Below are 25,444 nucleotides of genomic sequence, written 5' to 3'. Positions count from 1 at the left end.
GAATTCTCTGAAACATTTTAATGCTTTCTAATAATCATTTTATATGTATCATGCTTTATCTTTTGTTAATATTTAACTATTTGTGTTTTGAATTTTAAATAACAATATATACCTTTGTACATAAATATTTGTATTTCTGACTAGAACCCTAGGATAAAAGAGAATGTTATTTCTGGTTCAAACAACAGAACATACTTAATAGTTGATACTTGTTAAATTACCCTTCAGAAATTAGCCAGTGTATAATACAAGTATTCTTATGACATCTTCATCACCACTAATTTTTTTTAATTAGGTGGAAAAAACCTAATGTCCTACCAGTTGAATAGGATCTTTGATAAAATATTTTCATTTACTATTTAAAATTTTCTATATATTGTTTATGTCACTAGCTCATTTTCTATTCTGTTTTAAGGTATTCATATAAACTTTTCTATATTTTGTAGCATGTTTTTTCCCAATTTTTTTGTTTGCTTTAAATTTGATGAATTAATGGGTGAAACAGAAAATAGAGTCCAGCATTCAATCTTTTTGTCTGGTCTCCTGAGATCTAGAAGATATTTTGCTGGTGAAGGGTTAACACTTTCATTGCCTTTATAGTTTTCAAAGTGGAAATATTTTTATTGCTTTTAGTAATTAAGAAACTAATAAATAGATGTTCTTTTAAAAAGCATTCAATAGTACAGAAATAGAGAAAGTAGAAAATTAAAGGCTCCATAATCCCATTCCCATATAACCATCTGCAAAAGGTATGGGAAGCTTCAGTCATAAATACAAAGAAATATAATACATGAAAAAAAATAAGGCAATTATTAACTCTAGGAAAAATGTAATCATAGCACACTCATTAGCTCTGAAGTGTACAGTATTTCAATGGTCCTAAAATAAAAACAATAAAATATGGATTTAACCAAAAATTTTAACATAGCCATGTTGGGAAGGTGAAGGAGGGCAGAGGGGAGTACAGGAGATTGAAAAGTCTTCCTTCATCCTTTTATGGATTAAGTGGCAGAAATATATGCATTTTATTTAGCAAGATGTATGTACATGTGAAAAGACACAAATATAGAAGCTGGCTGTTTTTGGGGAATGGAACTTTGTGCCAAAGGACAAATTACTGCTCTTTGGTTACAAGCCGTTGAGAGCTACTTTACTTTAAATTTTATGGGTAATTACAATATATCCAGATTGGGATAAAGCTAAAAGAAATAAGATGACAAAAACACCTACATTTAAAAATAAAATTCTCTTGAGAAATTTTTATTAACATTAATAACAATAAATCATTCAACCTTTTCAGTCTTTAAGAGGTTTTTGTTTTAAAGATGAAATTTATTTCAAAAGTCCTCAAATAAGCCAATCATGAATAAACTTTTATAATGAACTTCTCAAACAAATCTTTTTACTTATCTACCTTTTTTCTTGGGATGACAATAGCATTATTATGATAGTATTAAGTTTTCTTTTATATTCAAATGAACTGTTTTCAAGATTAATGATTATTAGCAAATCTTGATGCAAGATAAACATGATACTTTAAAATTACTTTTCAATTTCCTATGAACTATTTTAAAGTAAAAAAACTATTTGATACTAAGTGTTCTTATGGTCAAATTCTAAAAGTAATCTTTAGTCCCAATGGAACTTGGTACTCCAAGATTTAAAATTTTTTTTTAATGATATTGACATAATATATATAATTTTAATCACTAAGTTCCTCCTCATCACTGAAATATGTGCTTTTCTTTATCCTTGGGCGTCTTGAATCATCTGATGTTGAGGGACCCCCTGAACTGGGTTTCCATTTTTTTTGTTCTTCTTCAATTTTGGCTTGCTGTAATGTGGTTCAGAAAACAAACAAAACAAAATCAGGAATCTGTTTAATATTACTTATAGTCCAGTAATTCAAAACATGGCAAAACATACATCACAAGTGCCAGCACTCTCTACCCTCCTAGACGTGCAGACAGTTCTACTCCATTAAGATGCCATTTCCCCTGCCCCCAAGTTTTGTCCCAGTCTTACCATTTTAAGCAAAATTATTTTAGACAAGTTCTACTAATTAACAGGCATATGAAATGAAGCCTACTTGTCATCCCTGTTGGATGTGGGAATGTTACATAAAATACGACATTAGTTAACTAAAAGGAAAAAATAAATTGATGTATGCATTTACAATTTATCAACTACATTAAAACAAGTGGTTATATAAAATCAGGAAGTTATACACCCTTCTTCAAAAAATGTTTCGTATACTTGTATTAGGACCCTTAACGGTCAAAAATATGTTTTTGGTTTTGTTTTAAAATGAAGCTTCTTTTAAAACAGTATCTTCGATTTAATAAAATCTTTTCCATTGGGCTAAATTCACTTGAATCAAATAGTTCTGTTCAATTCTATAATGAAAACAGATTAAGACAGTAACAGTGTTGTGGGGCCCTTAAAATCTAGAAAGAACCGATAGGCACTTTTCCACCACACTGTTCTAAAGACCTTAAAGAAAGAGCCTATCTCCTAAAGTTTAGGGGCAAAGGGGAAGACAGAGGTTGCCATCAGGAGATGAGTAGTAAAGTAAGCAAGGAATATAAAACTATGAACTCCAGGCAGCTATGGCGTGGTGCCTTAGAAGAGAACTGTTCAGTACCTGGAAAGCTATGGCCTGACTGAGGCTGTCAAGAGCAGGATCTTCCCCTTCATCGTCACTTTCTTCTACTTCTTCACTAAATTATTAAAAAAAAAAAATCAGCATGCACTTAATCAACAGGAAAAAGACAGAAGCTACACAATGATGTATTTGCTAAGAGTGGATATACATACATTTCTTCTTCTGGTTCAGGAATTTTCTTTTTTTTCTTTTTCTCTTTCTTCTTTGGTGGTTCACGTTCTCCAAGCATATTTTTAGGACAGGCATAACTTAAGTGTCCACTTTCCTTTTGTTTCCCATTAAAAAGGAAAGGAGAAATATTACATTTGTTGTGTTATTAACAGAAAACTTGGTGGTTCCTTAAGACTAAAATGTTTTAGAACTTAAGAAAGAATACTGTCACACAGGGTCTTCCCTGGTGGCACAGTGGTTAAGAATCCGCCTGCCAATGCAGGGGACACGGGTTTGAGCCCTGGTCCGGGAAGATCCCACATGCTGCAGAGCAACTAAGCCCGTGCGCCACAACTACTGAGCCTGCGAGCCACAACTACTGAAGCCCGTGTGCCTAGAGCCCATGCTCCGCCAACAAGAGAAGCCACCGCAATGAGATGCCCGCGCACCACAATGAAGAGTAGCCCCCGCTCGCCGCAACTAGAGAAAGCCCGCGCACAGCAACAAAGACCCAACACAGCCAAAAATAAATAAATAAATTAATTAATTAAAAAAAAAAAGAATATTGTCACACAGGGAATATACACAAAGAAATTAAAACCCATTACTTTAATATTTAGAAGGAAGAGATTATATCATAACTCCCAATAAGGAAGTATTTTAGTCGTTTCACTAAGAGTAAAAAGAAGTTTTCTTCCTTCAAACATTTTAAATCTGAAGATTCAGGATATAAAATAATTCAAAATTTAAATGGACCATCTACCTTAGTTGTAAAAATTTTAAGTTATTATGATAAAATGGGGACAAAACTATCCCTAACTTCCAAGATGTTGCTGAACATTTTCTTTTAAAAACAAATGGAAAATTTAAAGTCTTCCTCACTTTTCCTATCAATTAATTTCATTTTGCTTCTTTCATATCTAGATTATACCTGCACTGTCCACTTATGGTAGCCACTAGCTATAATTCTCTCGTGGTTACTGAGAATGTGTCTGAACTGATACATACTGGACTGTGAAGACAGTATGAAAAAAGAATGTAAAATATTATAATTAAAAAAAATTTTAATTACATAATTCAAATGAAAATATTTTGAATTAAAATATATTAAGTTTTGACCCTCTTTATTTTTTTTAATGTGGCTATTAGAACATTTATAATTAAATCTGTGGCTTGCATATGTTTGTATTTGACAGTGCTGGACTAGCCATAACATTATAATGAGCCATAACATGGTTTGAGTTGTAAAACGAGACAATGAATCTGTGTATCGGCTTACCAAAATACCTTTAGAAGTAATATGTGAGAATGAGGGTGTGCGCAGAGGCTGAGCCGGGATGAGAACAACAGAAGAGAAAAATAATCATGCATTTCAAGTATATTTTACAAAGCATCAAATAGACTGTGTACTTTGTATACCTGGGGACATGGCTGAACCCAAGAGGTGTTATTGTTAATGAACTGCTGAGAGGATGTACTCAGAGAACCATTTTTCAAACTGTTTCTGGAATAATGGTATACCAAAAACTGTTAACATATCCCATACAAAAAAAAAAAAAACGGGGGCAGGGGTTTAATAGTGAAATAGCTTTGGGAAAAATCAGGCTAAAATAAACGTAAACAGATTTTTGTGGGGGTAGTTTTAAGAAATATTATAATGTACTAAGTATAATATGACAAATCTATGGATCCACAAACCAAAAAGACAGATTAACAGATTCATCCAGGAGTTCTCGGATAATTTAATATTTACTGTGAATATGTGGATATATACTTATCTATCTGACCATAACAACTCCACCCTCCTTTCCTTTCTTTTTTTTCTTTTTTATGATGGACTCTGGAACACAGGTTTTGAAACATTAACTTAGGTGTCAGAATCATAAAAATTGAGAATGTACCCAGTGCCTTGCTTGCTCTCTCTTTCCATCCATCCATCCATCTATCTATTCACCCACCCATCTGTCTGTATATGTATATATTTTTGAGGGGGAGTGAGTGGCACTGGGGAAAGGACCACGACACATTTCCTTCTATTTTTCCATATGATCATGTAGCCAGGACAATGTCTCTCAGTAATCTTCTCTTCAGTAGAAAGCTCCCCATTAACCTCTGGATCCTGCTTTTTAGTATATATAAAGACAGTTTAGAAATAGGCAGCAACAGACCCAGACTGAAATTCTCTTGATACAACCATGGGCCTTGGGCAAAGTTGTGTTGTGGCTATACATCTCTCCTAATCACCCAAAGTTTAAATGGATAACAACAGATGATGAGAACTAGATAAGAAAATCTGGGTATAGTTCAGCTCCTGAACTATCAGCAGTACTAACAGGAGGGAAGACTTTTCAAAACAATATCCCATAGAGGATGGGTCATATCATAATGTTTTTACTGACCTGTGATACTTAATCATTGGCAAAATGTTATAGAAACACAAAAATTTATGGGTCACTAAAATCTTTCAGACAATAATGTAAGTAATTAGTCTTAAACTTTTTAATCTAACAACTTTCAAAGGTTTGGAAACTGGAGAAAATACCACCCTATATTACCCAACTCAGGTTAACTTTACATACAACATTTCAATTGAGTTTACTTACATGAGTCTAGAGTCCCAAAGTAAAACTTTCATAACCCGATTTTAGCCATCCAGAAGTCTTGGAGAACACAAATAAAACACTGATGTGAAAAATACTTCAAGTAAACTATGGAAAATTATACTGTTTTAGGTATACTCACCCCACATTCATAACACTTAGATTTATCAAAGTAGTTTCGTCTTCGGATGAACTCAGCTGCTCTTCCATTGTCAATAGCAATGCTTGCTTTTATCACTCTACCGAATAACTAGAACAGAGAAAAATGCAAACGCAGAAGGATGTATTTCACTGAAACCTAAAACTACAGTTATTGGATCCCATTTCCTCAAACCTTCAATTCCATTTTATTTTTTAGATTATTTTAGCAATTGCCCACTTAGGTATGACAAATTCTTTCCTGTAGAATAGACTTTTATTCCTTATATTATACCAGTGTTTTGGGAACCCAGTACAGTTTTGACCTCTTTTCTGTAAGTTAAATACCCTCAGGACGTGACCATCCCCTCATCCCCACATTTTTAGCCTGGATAAGCACAAAGGCTTTTGGTTAAAAACCTTGTTGGGAATGAATGGCTTACCTGTTTGTTGTTTATTGCCCTGGTACAGTTCTGTGCAGAGTCTTTATCCAAAAATAAAATAAATGCAACCCCTTTACTCTTCCTGGTATCTTTATCTTTCATTATAGTAACCCTTAAAGCATAAACAAATAGCCAGTTAAAAATAATGAGGCAGCAATAAACAAAATATATGAATAAATACTTGAAAAACTCAAGTGGTCAAAAAGGGTTAATAAAACATTTATAGAATAAGCAAGGAAATTAATATATTTGACAAATAGCTAACTCTTCAAAGTCATGGGATATCAAGAAGAATGGAAATGGGAAAGTGTGATACTGATTTCACACAAGTGAACACAGCTATGATTAGGAGTATCTGATAAATCTAACATTAATCAGAGGTTGAAGGATGAAGAGATTAGAGACAATGGAATCTTGAGGAGTAAGCATAATTTCTCTTCTCTACTGACTCCCTCACTCTGCAGGAAAAAAAAAAACAAAACAAAACTGAGATGTTCTCTTCTACCCAAAAAGTAAAGTGATTTACTCAAATTATTTTTCTCTAGGTGTTAGAACATAACTATAATCTTAATATTCTTTTAAAGAATCTCCATTTCTGTGCTTCTTAGCCATACTACCCAAGGTACGTAAGTGGTAGGGATGGTCATAAGAGCACAGAGCCTGTTCTTTCTCCTGATGCTTTACCCATGCCTAGTCCTGTGGTCCTCGCTCATCATATGTCATTAAATACAGTTTAAGAAAATATTCAACAGGGCTCTTTGGAGAAATGGCTGACTCCAAGGCTGGGATAGGGTATGTACAAGATGAACTTGGAACATCTTGTTATGCCAGAAAGGAAGTACTGGGGCTTCCCTGGTGGCGCAGTGGTTGGGAATCCGCCTGCCGATTCAGGGAACACGGGTTTGAGCCCTGGTCCGGGAGGATCCCACATGCTGCGGAGCGGCTAAGCCCGTGCGCCATAACTACTGAGCCTGCGCTCTACAGCCCATGAGCCTCAACTACTGAGGCCCGCACGCCTAGAGCCCGTGCTCCACAACAAGAGAAGCCACCGCAATGAGAAGCCTGCGTACTGCAAAGAAGAGTAGCCCATGCTCGCCGCAACTAGAGAAAGCCCACGTGCAACAACAAAGACCCAACTCAGCCAAAAATAAATAAATAAATTAATTAAGAAAAAAAAAAGAAAGGGAGTACTTGAAAAAAAAAGTAATGATGGGGCATGGCACAAGAACACAGAAGCCAGCTGGAGGGAGCACCCATTGGCCAAATCTAGGACAGTCTGAGTACCAAAATAACTAAATACAGGAATGAATTATAAACCACATAAAAAAGGAATTCATAAGTCCATACTGATAATAAATGAAAGGGGGAGAACGGAGAGCTGCTGAATGCCAAGGCATGACTGGTGAATGTATACGGAGTGCTAGAGTTGGAAAATCACCATTTGCAACAATCATGGTACTGCATCAGGCAAGAATTATCAACAAATGCTATGTCTAAAATGAAATTTTTATGTGGAATAGGATGTTTGCATTGTCTTAAGAGTGTCTCCCACTGACTGCTTCTTAGCTGCAAAGGGAAAAAAAGTAATTATACAGTGGAGAAGTTGGTTAACATCTTGACTGGGTGATCAAAATTAATATCACTAATGAGGGACAGATGCATGCTGTATGAATCCAGATGTGACACCCTCAGAACACATCACCCAGAGAGTATACCAGCCAAGAATACATAACCACCATATAATCATGAGGCAACATCAGGAAAACACAAAATGAGGCGAAAAAAAGATGGGTTAGAGCTATATTATTTATAAATGTTCCAGATTAAAGGAGGCTGAAAAGATAGGACAGTTAAAATAACACCTAACTCTAGACTGGATTCTGTACTAGAGGCAAAAAATTCTATGTGGGACATTATTGGGTCAACTGACAAAACTGGAACGTGGATGACTGATTCAACAAAAGTACTGTATCAGGATAAATTTATGAGTTTGGTAACTGTACTGTGGTTATATAACATATAACCCTCTTGTATTTTTAGGAAATACACACTGAAGTATTTAGGAGTAAAGGGTGATGATGTTTATAACAGCCTCAAATGACTCACAAAAACAAATTGTGTGTGTGTATGTATACACATAGATATATATAGACATACTCATATAGGGGTGTGTGTGTGTATGTGTGTATATATATATATATACACACATACACACACACACAGCCCCCCATACATGCACACACATTGGGGAGAGAGTGCAAATGATAAAGTAAATGGGGATAAAATGTTAATAAGCGAAGAATCTGGGCAAGGGATATTTTGATGTTCTTTGTACTATTTTTGTAACTTATAAATTTGAAATTATTTCCAAATAGCAAAAAAAGAGACAAAGCTCTAAGACAAAGCTTAATAATTTTCTAAAAACTGAATTAACAGGAAAACAGACAAGAGAACATGAATGAATAAATAAACAGAAATTTGATTTAGTATTACATTTCACATATTGAAATTTATTTTATTTGGATTTGGGATTAGGTACCTATAGAGTCATTGGAATGAAATTGGTAAAAAGATGCCACTATATTAAGAGAAGTGATGTCTTATTTCATTAAAAAATATATGTTACAATAATTTAGGGAAAAATGGGCAACAAAAATGGTTTACTTTCTCAAAAGGTTGCATCTGTTTATTCATTGGGCTTAGAAGGAAGGAAGAGAAGTCAAGCACTTGATGCAGCTCAAGTTTAGGCTGGTTTTCTTCAAAGCCACACCAGTTAGCATAAACAGGAAAGTTTTTAACCAATTTTGAAAGGAGTATAAAGTAATATAGTTACTTTAACTTTTTAAAAATTTCATAATGTTTGTGATGGTCAGTTAAAGTCATAAATCATTTTTTTGAAAGTACTATTTGGAAGTGTTAGCTTTCTAAGTCATACTCAGCTAATGATCTCTTTCATCTGTCCTCTCTTTACCATTCCCACTGCTTTTTTTCTTGTCCACAGTGGCACTACTGTTTCCATAATCTATTCTTACTGGTTCCCTTGATGCTAATTTACGCTCATCTGCTAGTGGAAAAGTCTTCTACTTGAGGAGTAAATAAAATCACTTATTCCTTTGCTCAAAAATCTTTGTTCTTCAAGTTGCCTATTCTTTGGTCCAGCAATCAATATCCTTCATGATTATGGCTCCCATTTCCCTCATCTTTCACTGCTCCTCACTTGCAAACTATGAGGTCTAGCCACAAGAAGGCACTCAGCGTTCATGGAGCATGGCCTGAACTTCCCCTAAACTGGTGCCTCTGTTCATATGGCTTCTATCCGCTTTCAAATCTCAATGTTTTGCCCATTAAAATTTCACTCCTTCTTCAGGGTTCAGAATGTATCAGTTCTTAACTGGAAATAATTTCTTCTCCTTTCTTTTCTGCTTGTCTCTACTGAAATCTCTGTATAAACAAGGCCTCACCTCCCCTATTCAAAAAATTTATTTTTGCAGTAATAACAAATCTTTACGTTTGGATACATGTGATGGAATTTTTACTCTATTATTTGCCAGGCACCTCTCTAAGCTTTATCTATAAAATGTTCCTTTCATCTCACCTATTTTGATATAAAAATCTTCTTTAAGATTGTTTCTGTAACCCCTATTAATCCTACCTCAATATGTTAAAACAAAAAGACAGATACAAATGGGAAAGCAGTTTCTCAAAAGCGTGCATCCATTTGTTTGTTCATGTGGCCATTCAGTCTTTCCATTAGCCTCAAGCACAGGTACTAAGCACTGGCAATAGGACAGGTTTTTATCCCCAGGAAAAGGCTTACAGTCTAGAGGTGGAGAAAGACCTATAAACCAATTAAAATACATTACTTTGATAGAGGTACCTTTTACGGTAACAGAAAAATAATTTCATCAAGGATTTAAAAGGACAAACCTAGGATGATTCCCATGTCTCTAGCATGGCAAAAAGGCTAGATGGTGGTACCATTTCCTGATATAAGGTAGATGATGTACTCATTTAAGCACATGAAGTGAAGCAGACACTATTCTGGGAAACCTGGGTGTCATCCATAACACCTCCTTCTCGCTCACCCAACCCTTACATACAAAGTAAATATATCACTAAGTATTACCCATTTTCCTGCCTAATGATCTCTCAAATCTGACCAGTCTTTACCTCTCCACCTGTATAATCTTAGTCCAAATTTCTCCCCTGGGCTATTGTTATATCTTTTGACTGGTCTCCCTGCATCTGCTCTTGTTCCCCTCCAATCCAATCTCTACACTGAAGCTGGATGGAATAAGCTTCTAAAAATTCAGATCATGTCACTCCCTCACTTAAAATTATTTAATGGATTCTTGGTGTCCTTAGAGGAACCTGCTTCCATCTCTGGACCTGTCTTGTGCTTTCTCCCTCTTGCTCACTCATCTCAAGCCACACTGGCCTTCTTTCTGTTTCTTGATCTTGCTTTATTTTCTCTTGCCACAGGGCCTTTGCACAAGCAAGTCCCTCTACCTGAAATGTTCCTCCCATTCTTTTAACCTACTTAACTCTTACTCAGCCTCTAGGTTTCAACTCAAAGGATAATGACTTAGGTAAATCTACCCTGACTCTCTAGCCTAGATCAGGTCTTCCCTGTTTATAGGTGCTTATAACTCTGTGTCTAACTTCATAGCATTCTCATGGCTTATAATTATGTATTTGTACGGAAATTCATTCAGCGATTCTGACAGGGAAAAATCAAGAAAAGGTAAAGGTTAAAGGAATAGGCTGGAATCAAACTATTGGATTCAAACCTTGGCTCCACTGCTAACCAGCAATATGATTTTAGGTTTACTGTGTGCTTCAGTTTTGTCATTTATAATATCAGGATAATAACAGTAGCTACCTTAAAAGGTAGTTGTGAGACTTTAATGAGATAATTTATGTAAAGATATTAGAACAATGCATAGCGTATTTATGGGTTCATTGTTACATATCATCATTATTAGTGTTCTGATTGATAATGATCACTGTTTGAAATTCTGAAGACCTAGTAGCATTTTTGATGATTTTTTAATAGAGAAGTAAGTTTAAAAGAAGTTAACCTCAGGATGCAGATGAACCTCAACTGTTTAACATCCATTTGTCAAAGCTAAAAGAAAAACAACTAGGCAAGATAAATATGCTCTAAATTCTTGGGATTTTAAATATGACTTTAAATTTATACCAGAACATATTATTAGTTGTAAGATAGAATAACACTATCTTGCTTTTACTTTACACTCTCATTAACCCTGCATTGTTCAAGAGTCAACTGTGTTTGTTTTTATATTCTATTTGTTTGACAAATAATAATCCATTTATAGTATACTTGATAACACACCTCCTAGTACCTAAAATATATATTTAATCAGAGCCTTTAACTTATGTCTTATATTGGATAACAGGATCAGTTTTAGTTCTTAGTAATATGGTACAAAATTATATTATTTAAATAAATTAGGCCATATAAAGGAATACCATGAAATCATTACATACAAGGATGTATCTATATAGTACATGGAAAGATATTTACGATATGTCAAGTTAAAAAAAAGACAGCAAAATTGCATGTATAGAATTGTCTTTTAAAACTTGTCTATAGATATTTATGTATATTAAAAAATTACTGAAATATACATAAAATGTTAACAGTAGTATTTTTATTTCTTTTTTATATCAAATATCTGTTTTATAAAAAATAGTAAATCTACTTCCATTAAGAAAATAATGGAGAAGTAAATTCCGATAGACTTTTAAATGAAGTTTCAAAATCTGATATACTTACTTTACAACTTTGCCATACTTGGAAAATATCTGAAACAAATAATAATAATTATTTGCAATAATTATTTCCACATAATAATTTGCAATTTAATTTAAAATCATAAGAAAACATTAAACTTTCAGGCTGTATATACTGACCACATTGTTTGTTGTAGTTTATGAAAATTTTTAGCCTCTGGTCTATAAGGCAAGCCCTAGAAGATATATTTTTTTAGTGACTAGCGTAATACTCTTTTTTTGACTACTGGTGTCACAGGTATTTGCCTTAGTTCCTAAATTTCTGACAGAAGAAAAAAAAAACACTCTTCATATGTGGTAGATTGAAGCCACACACATTGCACAGCTGAGTGTTCCTGTGGTATATCCATGACAACTATCAACCCCACCATAGCGCCAGAGAAATCTTGTGCTTCAACTATCAATGTTGTGGAATATCACTGTTCCTGGCCTACCCCCAACCCCATCAAGCAATCACTATGTCAGAAGACAAATCCTTACGTAGACTGTTTATAAAACAAAAAAGCTTCTATAATGAAAAATCCATTCCCATCAGTCTCCATCTGCCCACCCTAATATGTTGGTGGTACTTTACAGTTGGCCCTTTCTTCCCTTTTACATCTACATCTTCACTCTAAGCAATCTCATCTACTTCTACTGTTTCAGCCGGTCCTACTTATTATATAATGCTTCGTACAAAAGTCCTTCAGAATACATTAATGTATGTAATCAGTAATAATAAATGCTTGAGTTCTATAAGTTGTGTAACCATGGAACATAGTATAACTGGATTGCAGTGTTAGTAATACTGAATTCTGAAGACCAAAAAGACAGTTTTCTCTTTTTTGTGTGTGTGGTTTGCCTTTCATTTTCTTTTTTTAAAAAAATTTACTTTATTGAAGTATAGTTGATTTACAATGTTGTGTTAGTTTCTGGTGTACAGCAAAGTGTATATGTATATATACACACATATACATGTATATATATATATATATATATATACACACACATACTCTTTTTCATATTTTTTTCATTATGGTTTATTACAGAATATTGAATACAGTTCCCTGTGCTATACAGTAGGACCATGTTGTTTATCCATTCTGTATATAATAGTTTGCATCTGCTAATCCCAAACTCCCAATCCATCCCTTCCCTACCACTCCTCCCCCTTGGCAACCACAAGTCTGTTTTCTATGGCTGTGAGTCTGTTTCTATTTTGTAGATAAGTTCATTTGTGTCATATTTTAGATTCCACATATAAGTGATATCATACGGTATTTGTCTCTCTTTCTCACTTACTTCACTTAGTATGATAATCTCTGGGTCCATCCATGTTGCTGCAGATGGCATTATTTCATTCTTTTCTATGGCTGAGTAGTATTCCATTGTGTGTGTGTGTGTGTGTATGTATATCTATCTATCTCACATCTTCTTTATCCATTCATCTGTTGACAGACATATAGGTTGTTCCCATGTCTTGGCTATTGTGAATAGTGCTGCTATGAACATAGAGGTGCATGTATCATTTCAAATTATAGTTTTTTCTGGACATATGCCCAGCAGTGGGATTGCAGGATCATATGGCAACTCTATTTTTAGTTTTTTGAGGAACCTCCATATTGTTTTCCGTAGTGGCTGCACCAATTTACATTCCCACCAACAACGTAGGAGGGTTCCCGTTTCTCCACACCCTCTCCAGCATTTATTGTTTGTGGACTTTTTAACGATGGTCATTCTGACCAGTGTGAGGTGGTACCTCATTGTAGTTCTGATTTGCATTTCTCTAATAATTAGCTATGTTTAGCAACTTTTCATGTGCCTATTGGCCATCTGTATGAAAGACAGTTTTCTACATAACATTTCTAATGGCTTCTCATTTCACTCAGAGTCCTTACCGTTATCTGTGCAAGCCCTATAAGGCACCCCTGAATGGGCTTACCTCTGCCTGCCCCTCCTCTTCTCTCCACTTTATTTACTCTGTCTGCCTGAAATGCTTGTCCCCCCAGACAGCTGCATCGCTGCCTCTTACTTCCTTCATGTCTTAATCGAAAGTCACCTTCCTAAAGTAAAATTTCACCCCCAACCTAACATTTAATAACCCTCCTTTCCTGCTTTATTTTTTCTCCTTAGCACCTAACACCTTAGCATTAACTTAGTATCTAACAAATAACATCATCTGAATTTTTTATATTTCAAATTGTTTCTCTATCTCGCTACATTGTGAGTGCCAAAAGGGAGTTTCATCTTTTTGTTCACTGATGTGTACCTAGTACTTGTAAGTGTTCCTTGGCATATAGTAAGTGTTCAATAAAAAGAGATGTCTCTATTTTGATACAAGGAAGGACACTAAAGTTTGTTTTCTTCTCTGTTCTTGGAGACTCAAGCTATCTTAATTAATTAATCGAGTACTATGTATCACCTATGCAGCATCTCTCTACTGTACTTAACATCTACCCAAAGTAGCAGAGAAAAGAGGGCACACTTGTAGATAGGACTCATGTCATTCCTACCAGTCCCTCTCAACCACCCATCTGCAGGACAGGCACAGAAGGAAATTTTGTTCTCTGTAAGGCAACAAGGTGAAAGAAGATGTTGGCAGGGATTTTTTTCTCCTCCAATCACCCCCATCCTGAATTGAAAACAAACTTTATTAAACTGTTAAGTTTTTGCCACGTATATAAATTAAGATATACTTTCAGAATTGGAGGATTAGGAAAGGGATCTGTTTTGCTTCCATCAGCCCTTCCTCCAAAACCTCCACCCCACTCTCAGTTTCAAAAGCCAAGTAAGCAAGCAGGAAAAATCAGCATCATTATGCTAGTAGTGTCTTCTGTGTTTATAAAAAACTTGTTATCCTCTATAAAGCACTGGGAATTCTCTTTGGAAATTACAAGTGTCTAATTTTTTTCACTTACTTATGTTTGCCATAGAGGTCTTTGATATTAATGATTTAAGTGCATTGTAATGTATTTATCATGAATTTTGCCTAAGAGAACTGTTTGCTGAAGCTACATTTGTATCTCAAACAGAGAATTCAGTAGATAACAATACTAATACAAAAACTTACCCGGTATAAGTCATTGTTGGTCAGGGAAAAGGGCAGGTTGGATACATACACTGTGCTTTTACTTGGGGCCAATCCACCACTCATTTCTAAAAAACAAACAAACCAACCCAGAAGCAATCTAAACCAGGTATTCTTCATTCCAAGTAAAACCAATACTATAGACAAGTGACAAATTTATATACTTTCCTTCTTAGTAATACTCAGGAAACATTGACTCCAGCTGGGTGAATTAAGGAATTCCTTTTCTCCAGACACCACTTAAAGGAGTTTTCTGGTCCTCCTTTCAAGTAGATTCTTTACACTAACCCCTTTCAGTGATGGAATATGGCGTGAGTGGAGAGGTGAGTTTCAAACAGATGAAGGAAAAACTCTGAAGCTACTCTTAACCTCCCCTCAGGCTGAGAGCAAGAAAGTGCTTTCAGATATGCCTAATACCTTGCCTACCCACGAGAGAAAGAGCCTGGGAGCTCAGAAAGAACCTTAGCTGTTGATTTTCACTAATTTGGCTGGGTAACTTTTTGGTTGTCTTAATATTTTTCTCTGGAGCGGTGCTAAGAGGAAATTTCAGCCTCACATTTTGACGATGTAAAAAAAGTTCTTTCAAATCTCTAATTTTGCATATTATTGCTAAATTATGAAATGATACATTTCATTATTGTAATAGTTTTCAGTACCCTGAAGGGTATTGACCTGTATATGTACTTTTCAGTTTACAAATATAATCTGTAATTCATTTTCATACCGTATATAGCAAAGTCAGCAAATTATCTCTGAAAATGATATCAGACTCAACCAAGTTCAAATTTTCGATTTAAAAAGTGTGTGTGGTGTGTATTTACGATCACAAATATCAAAATACTGATTCTAAGGCGTGCCAGTTCGCGATGTAATGGGAAAACCGCTTGATGCTTGGGATCTTTTGGGGGACAACTTTATCGACAGGTCGCTTTTTAAAAGCTTCCAACTGAAACTCTTCACACGTTAGCCGTTCTGGTGAGAATGGCGAGGGCAGGCAAAAGTAAAGGTCCTGGAATAAAAAGGGTGGCGGGAGAGAGGGGCAAATGTTTCCGGCAGCTGGGTCTGGGGAGGAGCCCGCAGGGAGAAAGGCCGCAGCTGGGTAGGCGTTTACCTTCAGGTGGGGCAGGCCCGGGAGACTAGAAGAGCGCGAGCCCTCAGCTCACTCGGGGCTCAACCCCGACTGTTCGTCGCCCCTTGCAGCTGCCTTGGCATCACGGGTCCTGGGAGGGGTCAGGAGCCGGCGACAAGAAGTTAGCAGCAGTGCCTCTTCCAGGATCTCCTTTGACCCAAGCCCCGGAGGCGGGTCTAGGGGCGGGCGCTTTTGCTGACGTCTTTGCGCGCGCCGGAAGTGCCTCCCTGGGAGCGCGGCGGCGAGTGGACGACTACGTTTACGGGGTCTCCCGGCGGCCCAGAGTCGGTGAGCGCATTTTACCTTTCCGAGAGGTGGACGGGGATGGGCATGGGCTGCTACACCGGGGAGAGGGGAGGGCGCGGGCGGGCGGGCCTTTCCGCGGCGGAACCTGGAGTCTCCCGCTGCATTTGAATCGTGCAACGATTCTGCTCCCGCGGTTGAGGGTGGAGAGACGCAGCGGAGTTTGGAATAAAGGAAAGTGTTGAGTCTGTGATACAGGTTCGCTTTTCTTTAGCATCGTAATATGCAAAAAGAGGACTGAACTAGGTGACCTCAATGAGCCGAGGTCAGTTAGTAAGTCGGTAAATTTACTGAATGTGTTCGACGTACCCAGTTCGGTTATAGGCACTTCGGGAGCTACAAAAAAGTGTAAAGCGGCCTTTTTCTGGAGGATATCTCAGTCTCGTTGGGGAGACAAGGTCAACCTGGGGAGACTCGGATTCACAGAATGACTCATCCTGAGTATTGGTATGGACAAATGTTAACTTTCTTGGCACCTTTTTTCTTCCTGTAAATCTATAATGGGCACACACTGCTCTTTCCCCAAGTGGCTGTAAACAGGCCCGTCATTCCGACAGAAAAACCAGAAAATAATGCAAGGTAGTTTATACTTAACTTCTACCCACCAGCACACACAGACCAGGCCTCTAACCACTCCCTGGGAGCCTGCGTGCCAGCAGCCTGGAACTCAGAGCCTCTCCTGGAGCCTGCACAGTCCATCCAGACTGAAGCCGATGTCTTCTAGAGAGACGGAAGTGCAATCCAGCCAGGGCGCAGCAGAATTTTGAGAGGCCCGAATGCCTCCGCGTCCACCAGGGGACCGCTGGGACTAATTCTCTTGGCAAACTTGGGGCCAGCCAAAACTGCCATGCTTCACATCCCTGTTATCCTTGGTTACCGTCCAAGATGTAAGCCCCTTTGGTCTTCTATGCTACACCCCCATCCCCGTGCTGCTTTGTGCTCGCTCCCTCTGCCTTGATTTAGGCTTTCACTGCTTCTCCCTACTTTTCTTCCACATTTCACCCCTCAACACAACAACTGTGCTCTCTGAAACCTTTCTTCCTTGCTTAACAAACTTTTACTTACTCAGCCTCTTTATGGAAATTTTCTTACGTCTCCTGACCCTAACTAACACTTGTTTTTTCCCTCCAGCCCTTTCAATTGAGCCCTTTCTCTTGACACCTGCGTTTGTGGGTGAGTCATGGCTCTAGCCATATGGAACTGATTTCACTTTCTTAATGCTTTTTTCTTCAGTCAGCGTCTTTGCAAAAGTTCTTTGATTTTCCTGATCCCTACCATACCTTTTTCTGGATAATTCCTATACCTGCTAAAGATCTCAGTTTAGTCAATTTCTCTGAGGGGTGTTCCCTGACGTCCCATAGACAGAATTAGGTACCCTTGCTGTGTGCTAAGTGCCCTCTACTTCCCTTTTAGTAGCACTTATAGGATGTATCCTGATTGCTTATCTCTTTGTCTTTGCTACTAAGCTAGGCTTTTGGGGAGGGACTGTATTTGTCTTGTTTACTTTTGTGACTCCAGTGCCTAATAGGCAGTCAGGTATTTCTTGAATCATTGCAGTTGCTGCAGATACAGCCTCAGAAGTCAGGCGGTTGATGTCATCTCCTGACTTTAAAATGTAAAAATCTTTCAAAAGACGTCAGCTGCTACTCAGCTACAGCTGATTGTGGCTGTGTGACTGTGTGATCCCAGCGTTGCCAGAGTGTCCAGTTTTTTCAAGGAAAGTTGGAAATATAGTTTCTTAAAGGGTTATCTTCCAGTGTTTAAGTGTGGTCAATGGACTAAAGTTTTATTAAAAAAAAAAGAAACCTGGGCCAAACATAAGTCACACGTGGCTTCGCAGTCATTGTTATGGCATCTTTTGTAAGTGTTGTAGGGTTCAGAAATGTGCTTTCTGGAGAATAATAGATTTTGAACTGGGCCTCTATGGATGTTTGGAAGTTGAGTGAGAGAACGGAAAGAGGTATTCCGGTTTGGGAAATAAGACAGCTCCAGGGTAGTGTTTGTTACTTTGTGACACAGTGCGGAGGAAGGCATGAATGATCCTTTCCAAGAGAACAGAAGTTTAGGTGAGATGGTAGAAGGGGGCATGTAAAGGGCAGAGATGTTTGGATTTGTTACAGTTAATTAATAAGAAACTATTTGGGTTCTTGATCAGGGAAACTTCAGATATGAATGACATATTAGCAAAGTTAATTGAGTATCCCTTTTTAAGGGTGAAATGGAGGGTAAAAGACAGGAAGGAGGCTGACCACTAAAGACTGTAAACTCCATCCAGATGTGAAATAAGATTTAGATTTGAAAATATTACACACAAACTTTGCCTATTTGAGTAATTTCCATTACTTGATCACTTATGATGAACAATCAAGAATCTACTACTAAGTATTTAATACTTACATAAAAGAAGTTTCCTTAAAGCAGTGAAAATTCAAGTAACTTGTGAAACTACTAAAGAATGCAGTACTTTAACAGTACTAAGTTCTATTGTTCGTTATGAAGCAATCAGCGATCTCCTTTCCTCTAGCCTCTTCACCTTCAGTCCTTCGTGTATACTGCCAGGTTAATGTCATTTGGAATGACATTTTCCCCCCTCACCTTATTTCTAGGTTTAAAAGCCTACAGGGAGCTCCTCCTCTAGTTTTTCTCATTTTTCTTTTTTAAGTATTTAGTTGGCATGTATCTTTATTTTTTTAAAATTTATTTATTTTATTTATTTTTGGCTGCGTTGGGTCTGTTGTTGCGCGGGCTTTCTCTAGTTGCAGTGAGCGGGGGCTACTCTTCATTGTGGTGCGTGGGCTTCTCATTGTGGTGGCTCCTCTTGTTGCAGAGCATGGGCTTTAGGCACACGGGTTTCAGTAGTTGCAGCACGCAAGCTCAGTAGTTGTGGCACACGGGCTTAGTTGCTCCGCGGCATGTGGGATCTTCCCGGACCAGGGCTCAAACCCGTGTCCCCTGCATTGGCAGGCGGATCTTAACCACTGCGCCACCAGGCAAGTCCCTGTTTTTTTTGCTTTGTTGTGCCATTTAATGCCCTTGAATTTTGTTTTCTCTGTCCTTGCCTGTTTGCTTTGTGAAGCAAGGTGATATGGTGGAAAGGGCTTGGTTTTTAAAGTCATACAGGCCTGAGTCTGATTCCAGGCTCTGTATGCCTCTGAGATTTGAGATTTTCAGAGCCTCTGTGTTTTTTTTTCTGGAATGGGAGGGATAATATCTCCTTCAGGGGAGGAAATGAAAGCTTGTTGAATACCTATGCAGGCTCATTTCCCACTCCTTTGCAATGCCAATCTTCTGCCCTGGTCGTTTGTATCTTTCTCATGGACGTTTTATCTTCCCCAATTCCTTTCTGTTTTCTTGGATTCTACCATTGACTGTTGTTCATCCACATTTAAGCACTCTCTCAAGATTAAATTTTCTTGGCTTTTTTTTAAGTATCATTGCCTGCATTTATCTCTCCCTGGGCACTGAACAATGATTAATTCCTGTGGATTCTTTATTTTGACCATTTTAATTGACATCCAATGTTATTTTTTTTTCTTCACAGACTTTATATTCTAAAATTCATTTTTGTTTTAGATGTCTGGAATTTTAAACATTTTCAAGTAGAAGTAGTATTATGTAATTTTTAGGTTCAAGTCAACACTTAAAAACTTCTTGTTTTAATTTAGGATATCAGGAATACGTTTACCTTGCTTTAACATCAATGGATCTCATCCTAAGATAAGTTTAAGATTTAAAAAAAATGTCCCAGGCAACTGTATAGGGATTTCAGAGGACAAGACCTAGGTATTAGTATTTTTTTTAAAGCTCTTTAGATGATTCTAATATGCAGACAGGGTTGAGAATCATTGCTTTAGGTGCTAGAGCTAAAGGATTCTCATTGGTACCTTCTGCTCAAAAATGAAGTGGCATTAGTGTCATGAGAAGTGTGATAGGAGCCATAATCTAATAGTAATCATTGGAAGTTTTCTGAGTAACCAAAAGGTACAAATTAATATTTAGGTTCTTCAGAATGGCTCACGTAGTGGTCATATGAATAATATATTTATTTGATCAATATTTAATAAGTACCTTTACTGTGCTAAGCAACAGGAGTAAGAAAGGTACACATTCATTGCCTTTGCAGTGGTGTTTAGTTTGGGAGGGAGGAGAGGAAGGAAAGTAAATTGAATATAATGTTACATAGCACTAGTATAGCAGGGCGCTTTAAGGGGCCCAAAGGAGGAACACTTTATTCTTTCTGGAGAATATAAGAAAAGTTTACATTTGAGCTGAACCCTGAAGGAAGAGTAGAGGGTGAAGGCAAATAAGTAGAAGAAAGATATTCTAGGCAGGAGAAAAGCATGCCATGATATGGTGGTGAGAAATAGTGGCACACTTGCAGAACAAGATGTAGTTTGTTATGTCTGGAGGTTCTGGAGGCTGTTGGGGAATTGGTAGGAGGTGAAGCTGGAATGGTAGGAGCAAGGTCATAAATAAGCTTTTTCAAGTTTAGGCTGAGACTTCATTCTTTAGGATATGGGGAATAACTGAGAGATTTTAAAATAAGGTGTCTTATCAGAATGAACACTCTGGCTACAGTTTGCTGAGTGGAAGAGGTGACATCAGAAGCAAGGAGACCAGTGTTTTACTGTTAGGGAGTCCAATGGCTAGATTAAGAGCATATGAACAAAGACAGTGGTAGCTGGGTTAGGGAAGTGGAGATACATGTGCCTTATATATTGAGGTGGTAGATAAAACTGGATTTAGTTACTTAGATATGAAAAGTTTTGGGTCTTGTGTGACTCAGGTTTCTGATTTGGGCCTTTGGGTATCTGATATAGTGTCATTGACCAAAATGAGGAAGACAGGAGATAAAGCAGTTTTCTGAGAAGTGTGAAGAGTTGTTCTGGCATATGAAGTTGGAGGTGCTGTGAGATACCCTCTTGAAAGGAAGTGGAGACGTGGGAATCATTTATCCAGAGGGGGCATGTTACCAGCTTTAATAGATTTACTCCATGAATACTGAGCACATACATTGTGCAAACTATTCTAGGTGCTTAATATTAATCAGTGAACAATGTAGAGAGATCCCTGCTTTCATATAGTTCACATTCCTAGTAGCAAGGGACCAATAATATACATCAAAGTTATATAGTATCTTAGATGATTAGTGCTGTGAAAAAAAACAGCAAGATTAGGGGGATCTGGTAGAAAAATAACTTTAAGAAGACATTGGAGGTGACATTGAAAGGTTAACCATGCAGATACTTGGAGACAAGCATCCTGGGTGGGGAATTGCCAGTGCGAAGGCCTATGGCTCATCTAAAGCATGAGGTCAAATGTGACCTAATTCCTAACCATGGTTTGCTATCAAAATAGTTACTGAGGGCTTCCCTGGTGGCGCAGTGGTTGAGAATCTGCCTGCCAATGCAGGGGACACGGGTTCGAGCCCTGGTCTGGGAAGATCCCACATGCCGCGGAGCAACTGGGCCCGTGAGCCACAATTACTGAGCCTGCGCGTCTGGAGCCTGTGCTCCGCAACAAGAGAGGCCGCGATAGTGAGAGGCCCGCGCACCGCAATGAAGAGTGGCCCCCGCTTGCCACAACTAGAGAAGGCTCTCGCACAGAAACGAAGACCCAACACAGCCATAAATAAATAAATAAATAAATAAATAAAAATAAAGTAAAAATTAAAAAAAAAAAGTTACTGAATGAATATAAAGAGTGAAAGGAATGCATTTGGGAAGGAGGGAAAGCTATTTATCCTGAGTGTATTTAATACTGGAAGCTGGCTAGAGCAATGTGCAGAGTTTCTGTGTAGTCTAAGCTGCTACTATAACCTTATAGATAAAATGAAAAACAGATCTTTCTCTGTTGCCTTGCCTGTGGATTCAAAGCGTGAATAGTTTTACAGAAGGATATTGCCTGTGACTTTCCGGTTTCTCAATTTCCAGGCTACTCTTACCGAGACTTCAAGTCCTCCCTGTCATCTTTGCCCTCAGTTGAAGCTAACATGACAGTGGTTGGGTAGCTCAATGGAATGCTCTAAGAAAGCTTATTTCTTCCTGGACGTAAATATACCATGATGGTATATTAAACGTACTCTATTGAATATGGCATAAGAGAATGAGATTTTTATAATCTATGACCAGTTATTAGCAAACTTCTAAATGAAGCCTACATTCCCCACACTGAATTCTAATTCTCTTCTCTGCTTAATTGTCATGTAGAGGATCCTTCCGTTTTTCAGTTGTATTCAGTTTTCATACGGTGTTGGATCAGAGAACTTTACTGGAGTACTTCTGATACTCCCCTAATGGGAGATTAGTGAAGTGATGACAGGGTAAGTAACATGATCACTTCACTGGGAGTCAGAGCACCTTAGTTTGTTTGTTTGTTTGTTTATTTATTTATTGTTGTGTTGGGTCTTTGTTTCTGTGCGAGGGCTTTCTCTAGTTGCGGCAAGTGGGGGCCACTCTTCATCGCGGTGCGCGGGCCTCTCACTATCGCGGCCTCTCTTGTTGCGGAGCACAGGCTCCAGACGCGCAGGCTCAGTAGTTGTGACTCACGGGCCTAGTTGCTCCGCGGCATGTGGGATCTTCCCAGACCAGGGCTCGAAGCCGTGTCCCCTGCATTGGCAGGCAGATTCTCAACCACTGCGTCACCAGGGAAGCCCCACCTTGGTTTAAATTTAGCTGACTGGCTTCAGTTGCATAACGGGTCAATAGCCTAAATCTGGATAATGTCATAAACATGTGCCGCTAATCAGAAGGTTGCTGTACTCATCAGTTATTTTAAAATCCTTTGAAAGTTACTAAAAAGATTCTTTGAATTCAAGGTGATATTAGCATATTCTTCCCTTATTATCCTATAGTACCTTCGTTATATCCTCCTGCTCTAATACCTTTTCCCTTTTCTGTTGTTTTAATTAAAGATCTGGCTTAAAGCCAATCTTCTTTACAGCCCAGTGTTCTTTCTTTTGTATGTAATCATCAAACTGTGTCTTCTGTTTTGTTCTACTAACAGTACAGGGTTGCATATGGAATCGTCTATTTATACTACTGCCTTCCCCAATTATATAGGCTTCTTTTTTTAAAATTAATTTTTATTGGAGTATACTTGCTTTACAATGCTGTGTTAGGTTCTACTATACAGCAAAGTGAATCAGCTATACGTATACATACATCCCCTCTTTTTTGGATTTCCTTCCCATTTAGGAAGGAAGCACCACAGAGCATTGAATAGAGTTCCCTGTGCTATACAGTAGATTCCCATTAGTTATCTATTTAATACATAGTATCAGTAGTGTATATATGTCAATCCCAATCTCCCAATTCATCCCACACCCCCCTTCCCCCTTGGTAGTGTAGGTTTCTTAAAGATAAAAGAAGTTTAATAATTTGGCATGGGCCTCACCAGTGGTGTTTGATTTTTTGCGGTGTTTTCTACTAGTAGGTGCTAATTATTTTGCTACACTAAGCTCTATTTAATTTCACCATTACATTGTGTTCTATTTTTATGTTCTTATTCTGAAAATACGCAGTAATTTAGATAACAATAAAGCATTATATTCTGATATTGCTGTTTTGTAAAAGCAATAGGTATGGTAGGAGTACATTTAAAAACTGAATACCTGCAGATTCTGTAAAGATATTAATATTTCAGTATACTCACTAGTAAGAGATAACTTAAAAAATGAAATAATTGATTATGAGATTACTTTGTAGCCTAATGTTTCTATTTAATCATTGTAATATAGACATGTAAGCAATTTATTTGTTATTTGTAAAGGAAACTAACTTCCTTTTATAAAATTATTCCTATACTTAACAGTAATTGAAATTTTAAATTAAGATCTTTAAAAATTGTCAACTTTTTAAGGTAAAGAAAATTTACCTTATTTACTAAACATTTTTGCTTGAAACTGTGATTTCTGTAGCTCCGGGTAAGGTGAATACTCCACTGGGGCATCATCAGGTATGAAGTCAAATATGCAAAGTTGTCATAGGATTAACTATAGGAATTGAAATTTTGGTAACAGTAGTGTAATATCTTGCTGTTTTGTGGATGCTCTCTGTTTCTAGTAGAAATTAAGTTCAAAATACAGATTGATGCCTTACAGAAGTGATTGTTACATTCAGCAAAGTCAGCTGGGAGTTTGGTGCCAGATAAATTCACGTTAAAATTTTTTTTAATTGTAAAATATACATAAAATTTTCCTTTTTAACCATTTAAGCATACAATTCAGTGGTGTTAAGTATTTACATTCACATTGTTGTGCAACCATCACCACCACCCAGTGCTTTTCATCTTCCCAAACTGAAACAACATACCTATTAAACAATGACTCCCCATCAGATAAATTTGCTTTTATTTAGGTTTTTTCTCTGTCTCTGGATTTTAACTCTGATTCATTTGCTTACATTTAGCTCTTCCACAAATGAATTTAATTGGTCTCTTGTCTCTTGATGATGTATATTCTAGACAGTGCTATTTTGACTTTCTGTATGTTATGTTTCTGTTTTTTGCCTTGTTCTAGCTGCTTTGTTTCCAATTGCTAGGTTTTCATCAAAATTAAATACTTTTACTTTGTTTGCTGCTTTTTTTTTTTTAGCTTCTGTAAGCTGTGGATTTATTAATTAAAGTAGAAATACTGTGAGGTAATTGCAATAAAATTTTTGTTATTTGTCTTCCAAACTGCCAAGCAGAAAAAGGCAACTAGATCAGGAGTGACCTATAAATTTAAGACTATAAATACAGTCTTATTTCTGCACTCAGCTAGTGAGGCACTTCTCAAAATTTCTGTAAAGCAATTAGGTGAGCCTAGTCTTTCTAGTAGACCCACTCCTCTATCCTTTGAATTTCATGTAAAGTGGTAGGTAGGGCTACAGGCTTGAGTAGATTTAGAGTCACTTTTATTTTTAAACGTAAGAATATTTGAAATATTTGGAATTTCCATCGTTAATCGTACATGCCCTTTTTGTTTTTTTTAATTTTACCTAAGCCTGCTCAGTGTACTTTGTATATTTTCAGAGAAAGTCATTAAAAGTTCTCCATCAAACTTATACCTAATAAGTTTGGTGTTCTTTGATGAGTCAATGATTACTGGCTTGATATTGGGATTACTTTTGAACATGGGACCATTTATTG

The 25,444-nt window shown here is 37.2% G+C and overlaps 2 protein-coding genes and 1 pseudogene across 24 annotated transcripts in view; 2 read left to right on the top strand and 1 right to left on the bottom strand.

The window, feature by feature from the left end:
- The window catches only part of LOC309641915 (cytochrome c oxidase assembly factor 8 pseudogene), a 1,056,438-nt pseudogene that overhangs the window by 24,737 nt on the left and 1,006,257 nt on the right, over positions 1–25,444 (top strand). The gene's annotated exons all lie outside the window — the stretch shown is intronic.
- PPHLN1 (periphilin 1) overlaps positions 1–25,444 on the top strand; it is a 250,861-nt gene that overhangs the window by 60,069 nt on the left and 165,348 nt on the right. For 2 of the 20 annotated variants that reach the window (XM_082422634.1, XM_082422648.1), the window contains exons 1-2: positions 16,240–16,300; positions 16,924–17,202. The exons of 7 other annotated variants lie outside the window; for them this stretch is intronic. In XM_082422634.1, the coding sequence (XP_082278760.1) occupies positions 17,163–17,202 (40 nt within the window). In that variant the 5' untranslated portion in view covers positions 16,240–16,300; positions 16,924–17,162. Of the gene's footprint in view, positions 1–16,170; positions 16,301–16,628; positions 16,763–16,923; positions 17,203–24,233; positions 24,272–25,444 lie in introns of those variants that run through there. 11 more of the 20 variants (XM_082422637.1, XM_082422633.1, XM_082422638.1 and 8 more) reach the window with 9 other exon arrangements.
- ZCRB1 (zinc finger CCHC-type and RNA binding motif containing 1) lies at positions 1,232–16,135 on the bottom strand. Of its 3 annotated transcripts, XM_082422654.1 has the most exons (8): positions 15,995–16,135; positions 14,866–14,951; positions 11,800–11,828; positions 5,997–6,108; positions 5,558–5,665; positions 2,818–2,930; positions 2,645–2,720; positions 1,232–1,834 (listed from the first exon to the last, which is right to left on the bottom strand). In XM_082422654.1, exons 2-8 carry the CDS (start codon positions 14,947–14,949, stop codon positions 1,703–1,705), a joined length of 654 nt encoding a protein of 217 aa, XP_082278780.1. In that variant the 5' UTR covers positions 14,950–14,951; positions 15,995–16,135; the 3' UTR covers positions 1,232–1,702. The 3 variants fall into 3 exon arrangements, with proteins under 3 accessions (XP_082278780.1, XP_082278781.1, XP_082278782.1); XM_082422655.1 differs by lacking the exon at positions 11,800–11,828; XM_082422656.1 differs by lacking the exon at positions 14,866–14,951 and having other exon boundaries at positions 15,995–16,131.

This window comes from Balaenoptera physalus, assembly GCF_965194825.1.
Source record: "Balaenoptera physalus genome assembly, chromosome: 13".
In the NCBI taxonomy this organism is placed as follows: domain Eukaryota; kingdom Metazoa; phylum Chordata; class Mammalia; order Artiodactyla; family Balaenopteridae; genus Balaenoptera; species Balaenoptera physalus.
Note: the sequence above shows the minus strand (reverse complement) of the source record. Positions and strands in the feature narration are given on the sequence as shown.

Excerpts from the sequence above, each read along its gene's own strand:
- ZCRB1 (XM_082422654.1), bottom strand. The coding sequence starts at position 14,949 with ATGAGTGGTGGATTGGCCCCAAGTAAAAGCACAGTGTATGTATCCAAC. Across the intron at positions 11,829-14,865 it reads CCAACAATGACTTATACCGG|ATATTTTCCAAGTATGGCAA; the intron begins GTAAGTTTTTGT and ends TATTTGTTTCAG. Across the intron at positions 1,835-2,644 it reads GTCAGGCCATAGCTTTCCAG|CAAGCCAAAATTGAAGAAGA; the intron begins GTACTGAACAGT and ends ACCACATTACAG.